The 7,536-nt window shown below is 32.1% G+C and overlaps 1 protein-coding gene across 1 annotated transcript in view; it reads left to right on the forward strand.

Moving 5' to 3' along the window:
* Positions 1–6,867, forward strand: part of LOC142326159 (RCC1-like G exchanging factor-like protein) — a 57,712-nt gene extending 50,845 nt beyond the window's left edge. The window contains exon 8 of the mRNA XM_075368406.1: positions 6,730–6,867. Coding sequence (XP_075224521.1) covers positions 6,730–6,807 — 78 coding nt within the window. The 3' untranslated portion in view covers positions 6,808–6,867. The remainder of the gene's footprint in view (positions 1–6,729) is intronic.
* Positions 6,868–7,536: the final 669 nt, after the last annotated feature.

Here is a 7,536-nt window from a genome sequence, read left to right on the forward strand (position 1 = left end):
TTGGATTTTGGGTTTTTTGGACACTTTTGGTTCAGTCGATTGCAATCAAAAGTCCATAACTAGATGTTACAACAATCCTAAATCCAAAATTTTGACATCCTATGGCTAATTGTGTGAGATACATATGTACGTACAGACGTCATGTCAAAACTAGTCAAAATATGGAGTCTTGGATGGTCAAAATGTATATTTCCATTGAAATCTGAAAACCAAAATTTTTCACGATCACAATACTTCCTTTACTTTGTACAAGGAAGTAAATATGTAGTGATTTTAAAATATAGTAATTTCAGTTTACAAACAATGGTCACTTGTAGATGTGAGGGTCACAACAAAAGAGGTTGCCTTGGAATTGGCCATGTAAATGATAAATATTTTCCAATGAAGGTGAGTTACTGTACTTGCCTTTACTATTTTTATAAATCAAAATCACTACTTTTATAAATCTTTAAACAATCAATTTTTTATTTATTGTTTTTTTAACTTTTAATCCCATTAATTACTATTTTTGTTTCTCTTTCTGTAGTGCTTTGGCTTTTTTTTTTTTTGTTATAGTTAAGTCTGAGAAATGCCATTTACGCACTCCCCATAAATGGGGGAGTGTCGGACTCGCGCGGGTTCGACTAGATGTTATTAAGAGCCTACCAACTAAAACTCATATCTCACCTTTTCTCCTCCTCCGGGGTCGGTCCTGCAGTTTATGCACTGCACGGGCCCAGGAGGTGCCTTTAGGGTCCAGGGGTCCAGAGTCCCCATGCTTCATCACCATCGCTCACCTGCACAAGTGCAGACGCACGATGGCTCCACAGGGGGCTGTCCTTCGCCCCTTCACCTTCAAGTCACTTTCTTCGCCTGAGTTTCAGGTCTTTTGTATGGAACTCTTATTCCTTGCTGGTGATTTTCAGTTCTCTTACTGATCTGGGCTCTGAATCAGGCTCTATCCCATTCTCTGTCTTCTCTCGCTTTAGTTTTCAGGATTCTAGTAGCTAGGTGTACTACCTTGTCCCATTCCGTTCTTCCTGTCAACATGTATGGAACTGTTTCTTCCGGAGAAAGCCAGCTTAACCCGACATCTTGTCTTACCACATCCCACCACTGGCATTGGTAGATGGTGTGCTCAAGATGGTAACCTCAAGATCGCAGTACCTGCATAGAGGAGACACTCTCCTGCCAAATGGATGCAGGTAGGCTTCAAATTCACCATGTCCAGAAAGGAGCTGGGTTATATAAAAACATATCTCACCCAGTCCCTGCACCCATACATCTATTCTCGGAATTAATTTACGCGTCCATACACCAGTAGGTGAGGTGTTCTTCCAGGCCTCCTGCCACTCGGCCAGAAGTAAGTCCTTAGCCTTAGTCTTAGTCATACCAAGATAAACCCACCGGAGCATCAATGCACGCAGCCGCACCGGGGGAATCCCAGAGATGACCTCAATAACATTTCGCGAAACCATGCGGAATGCGGCCGCAATGTTGAATGCAGCACATCTTTGATGATATTTTGTCTCATTCCTTTTCTTTTCAAGGGCCTCTACCCACGCAGGGACAGCATAAAAGCACGTCCTGCAGGGACATGCTTTGGTTTAGGACCAGATTTATTTTATCCGCTTCAGAGATGATATACCTTCTAATTTCAGCCCTTCTGTTTTATCAGAAGTTAAATATTGGTTTCAACCATAAGATCTTTGATGAAGTCTTTCTTAGGATTTCCTAAGCTAGACTTTAATTATTTTTTCTGGTAAATCAGTCTCATCATCAAAGAAATGTACAGTGAATAGATTGTAAACCAATCTATCAACTGTAAAAATGTGCACATAAAATACTATAGTATTTCCCTATAATTCAACTGGTCATAAAACTATACCTGGACATAAAACTAGTCTTATCATAAAATTAGTTTATTAGAAAAATAATTTTAAAAAATGGCCATAATAAACAGGAATTTTGTTAAAATAACTTTATTAATATTGTTGCAAAAAATTCATTGTTTAATAACAATGATATTAGATATTGGGAACCAATATCTAATAATTACTTGTCAATGATATCTAATAATACTTGTTTAAATGCTAAATTTATATACAATTCATTTTGCGAAACTTATCTGCTTTAAGTACAGTAAATAAATATTTATCATATCCAGCCCTATGTGAGATGTATACATTACATTAGATCACGATGAACCATCTGAGTTGGAGGTTTCATGGGTTTATTGGTTTCATAGTGTTTAATGATACTTTTTGCTTTCAGTTTGGATTGCCTAAAATGGCAATGGTTGTGCTGTATTTATTATTTTTATTCTGTAATTATAACTCACATTATTTTGTAACTATTATTTACCTGTTAATTAATATTTATTATTTATTATTTGGTCACCTAATTCTATATATGAAGTAAAACTTATTGTTTCATTGTTTTGAATTTCTTTCAGTAACCATTTAGCATAGCTCTTTATTCATAACCATTCTTACACATTACTCATTCATATTTTCAGTTTATATTCTTAAACCAGTTCACTGAAAAAAGGTTTTGTGATACTAAAATTTTATTTTCAGCCTACATCTCGTTGAATTATAAAAGAGGTCAGGGATTCCTTGTTACCCAAATCTTCAATTAATTAAAATTACTTACCTCCCATTTTCAACTTATGGAACTTGAAATACTTTCATGTTCAAAAAATTATTTTTTAAAACTGCTATTTTTGAGGTGAGAAAAACTGTCGTCATGTCTAGTCCTTCTTTAGCCCTTCATTTATAAAAATTTAATGAACCTCACAATTAGCATGAAATTATATTATTTGAGCAGTGTAGAAATCTTTACATATGAAATTTTTGCAATTCCAATTAGCTACATTTTTATTGTTTTAATTTTATTTCTGCCATAAATATATGATTACTATTAATCATTTCTTTTTTTACTTTTATGTGATTTAATTAAAAATTATCCATTTAACAGAAACATATTTATGTATTTTCAAATGTATTTTCAACTTTGTGAGATTTCCTTTAGATTTCCTTTATTTTCCTAATGTGTATGTTACAATCTGTAATAAGCAACCCCCACCCCCACACACCATGAGGATGATATATGTATGACATGTAAAAGAGTGTAGTCTTATACGGACTCTGGCCAATCATTCCTGAGATGTGTGGTTAATTGAACCCCAACCACCACAGTACACTAAAATTATACCAAAGTATCCAGTATTCAAATCCATATAAAATCAACAAATTGTTCATTAGTAGAACAGATTGCAAGTACATATTAGGAAAATAAAATAAACAAATATTTTCATTTTCATTAAATTAGAATCTTATGAATATTCTGTGAAATATGTTCATTGTTCTAAAAAATTACTCAAAATTTACTGGGCAGAAAATTTACTTAGAAAGGAATTTCTAAGTAAAAACCTCGGTTACATCAATGGGTAAAAAAATTTCCTTTAAAATTACATATATTAAACTTTTTTTATGTGAAACAACAAACACATTAATTTTAAAAATCCTGTTTTTTTTATGTAGAAACTTTTGTATATAAAAAGCGTTATGGAATTGTATGTAGTAAGAAAATTTGTCTTGTTTTAAAAATAGGCATTTTCCAATGGTTAAAAAATCATTAAATAAATTAAATGTAGAAAAAGCTTTTACTAGTTAAAACTTTTTTTTTAGAAAAAAATCAGTTTTGTAAGAAAATCATAAAAAGTGTACATAGAATTATACAGGTGACTTTAGAGTAATTAACTCAGCGTCAAATAATGGGCAGGCAGGAGTAGGTTTCGTGATGAACAAGAAGATAGGAAGGAGAGTGGAGTATTACAAGATGCATAGCGATAGAGTCATTGTAATAAGGATAAAATCAAAACATAAACCGACAACGATTGTTAACGTCTATGCCTCAACCGCCCATGATGATGATGAGCTAGAATGTGTATACGAAGAGATTGATGAAGCAATTAAACACGTAAAAGGGGATGAAAATTTAATAATAGTTGGAGATTGGAATGCAAGCATTGGAAAAGGCAAGGAAGGAAATATAGTGGGTGAATACGAGCTGGGCAAAAGGAATGAAAGAGGGGACCGACTTAGAGAGTTTTGCACGAAGTATAATTTAGTAATTGCCAACACCTAATTTAAAAATCATAATAGAAGAATATACACTTTGAAAAAGCCAGGCGATACTGCAAGGTATCAGATAGATTATATCATGGTTAAGCAAAGATTTAGAAATCAACTCGATCACTGCAAAAGTTACCCTGGAGCAGACATTGATAGCGACGATAATTTGGTGATAATGAAATGTAGATTGGGGTTTAAAAACCTGAAGAAAAGGTGTCAGATGAATCGGTGGAATTTAGAGAAGCTTGAGAAAGAGGAGGTAATGAGGAGGACATCGCAAGAGGTCTGAGTAAAAATGAAAAGGTAGAAAATGTAGAAGAAGAATGGGAGAATGTTAAAAAGGAAATTCTTAAATCAGCAGAAGCAAACTTAGGCAGAATAAAGAGAACTGGTAGAAAACCTTGGGTTTCAGACGATATATTGCAGCTGATGGATGAACGTAGAAAATATAAGAATCCTAGTGATGAAGAAAATAAAAGGAACTATCGGCAATTAAGAAATGCTATAAACAGGAAGTGCAAACTGGCGAAAGAAGAGTGGATTAAAGAAAAGTGTTCAGAAGTGGAAAGAGAAATGAACATTGGTAAAATAGACGGAGCATACAGGAAAGTTAAGGAAAATTTTGGGGTACATAAATTAAAATCTAATAAGTCGATAGATGGGTGGAATATATTGAAGAGTTATACGGAGGAAATGAATTAGAAAATGGTGTTATAGAGGAAGAAGAGAAAGTGGAGGAGGATGAAATGGGAGAAACAATACTGAGATCTGAATTTAAGAGAGCATTAAAAGATTTAAATGGCAGAAAGGCTCCTGGAATAGACGGAATACCTGTAGAATTACTGCGCAGTGCAGGTGAGGAAGCGATTGATAGATTATACAAACTGGTGTGTAATATTTATGAAAAAGAGGAATTTCCGTCAGACTTAAAAAAAAGTGTTATAGTAATGATACCAGGGGCAGATGTGAAGAATACAGAACAATTAGTTTAACTAGTCATGCATCAAAAATCTTAACTAGAATTCTATACAGAAGAATTGAGAGGAGAGTGGAGGAAGTGTTAGGAGAAGACCAATTTGGTTTCAGGAAAAGTATAGGGACAAGGGAAGCAATTTTAGGCCTCAGATTAATAGTAGAAGGAAGATTGAAGAAAAACAAACCAACATACTTGGCGTTTATAGACCTAGAAAAGGCATTCGATAACATAGACTGGAATAAAATGTTCAGCATTTTTAAAAAATTAGGGTTCAAATACAGAGATAGAAGAACAATTCCTAACATGTACAGGAACCAAACAGCAACAGTAACAATTGAAGAACATAAGAAAGGGAGTCCGACAAGGATGTTCCCTATCTCCATTACTTTTTAATCTTTACATAGAACTAGCAGTTAATGATGTTAAGAACAATTTAGATTCGGAGTAACAGTACAAGGTGAAAAGATAAAGATGCTACGATTTGCTGATGATATAGTAATTCTAGCCGAGAGTAAAAAGGATTTAGAAGAAACAATGAACGGCATAGATGAAGTCCTACGCAAGAACTATCGCATGAAAATAAACAAAACAAAAGTAATGAAATGTAGTAGAAATAACAAAGATGGACCACTGAATGTGAAAATAGGAGGAGAAAAGATTATGGAGGTAGAAGAATTTTGTTATTTGGGAAGTAGAATTACTAAAGATGGACGAAGCAGGAGCGATATAAAATGCCGAATAGCACAAGCTAAACAAGCCTTCAGTAAGAAATATAATTTGTTTACATCAAAAATTAATTTAAATGTCAGGAAAAGCTTTTTGAAAGTGTATGTTTGGAGTGTCGCTTTATATGGAAGTGAAACTTGGACAATCAGAGTATCTGAGAAGAAAAGATTAGAAGCTTTTGAAATGTGGTGCTGGAGAATGTTAAAAATCAGATGGGTGTATAAAGTGACAAATGAAGAGGTATTGCGTCAAATAGATGAAGAAAGAAGCATTTGGAAAAATATAGTTAAAAGAAGAGACAGACTTATAGGCCACATACTAAGGCATCCTGTAATAATCGCTTTAATATTGGAAGGACAGGTAGAAGGGAAAAATTGTGTAGGCAGGCCACGTTTGGAATATGTAAAACAAATTGTTACGGATGTAGGATGTAGAGGGTATACTGAAATGAAACGACTAGCACTAGATAGGGAATCTTGGAGAGCTGCATCAAACCAGTCAAATGACTGAAGACAAAAAAAAAAAGAAGAATTATACTTGTGCAAAAAGAGCAAAAAAATCTTGCCTTAAGCATTGACTCTCTCCATCATTTTTCATTTAAATTAAAAAAACAGCAAAATGAGATTTTGAAAAATTGAATTAACTTTCAATGTTTATGAGCTAAATCTTTTATTGTACAGAGGCTAAAAAAACACCATACTAAAGGTAATTTTGAAAGTTCTTACGTTTTGATAACCAATAGTTATTTTTTTATGTTTAAAAATATTTAACCTTATATTACATTAAGTGTAGAAATGTTAGAATTTTTCATTTTTACATGAAAATAACTCTTAAATTCTAAAATTGTTATTAAAATCTACATGGTATACTCTGTTTAATTTATCAGTTATTACTGTTTTCTGGTTTCAGGTTGCTGTTGGTGCATTTGTGATTAAAGTAGCCGCAGGAGTTGATCACACAGTAGCCCTTTGTAAACCTTTTGCCTGAAGCATAAGAGAGTAAAATTGGTTAATGTATAATTGATACAATAAAATCATATTTTTTATTAAAAACTATGGGTTAATTTTATTTTTTATTATTTTAATTTAGATTTCTTTGAAAAAAGACAAAAATATTTAGATTTTTCCTTATATATATATATATATATATATATTTACCAACTTAGGTAAATGTATAATTTAATGAATCCACAAAATATATCATTATTCTTATTAAATTTAACTTGTAATTTAGATTTTTTATTATTTAAAAAGAAATTAATTAAATAATAATTAAATTACATAATTAATTTAAATGTAATAGAAACAAAATATTAAATTATTTTAATTATAAAATTCGTCTTGTTAATAAAAACTACATATGAAATTACTTTATGAGAATAATACAGGTTCATGGAAACAAAGGATTAAATAATTTTCTGTATACAGGTTCATGGAAACAAAGGATTAAATAATTTTCTTTACAGAATTCATCTACAATTTTATTTTAAGAATAATAAAACTATAGAGTGCCCAAATAACCATATCTAATGATCAGACTGCATTGCCAAAATTACAAGAAATCTCATTTATTTGGTATATGTTTGAAGTTAGCATTATTTGTATAAATTATAACTGCTTAGGTACATACCTATTTATACTTACCTTTTTTTCCTGTTTTGCTAAATATTGTATTTATTTCTCATTTAACATTAAGAAAAGGTACAGAGTGCATAAG

This window comes from Lycorma delicatula, chromosome 1 (genome assembly GCF_047948215.1).
Source record: "Lycorma delicatula isolate Av1 chromosome 1, ASM4794821v1, whole genome shotgun sequence".
Classification (NCBI taxonomy): Eukaryota; Metazoa; Arthropoda; class Insecta; order Hemiptera; family Fulgoridae; genus Lycorma; species Lycorma delicatula.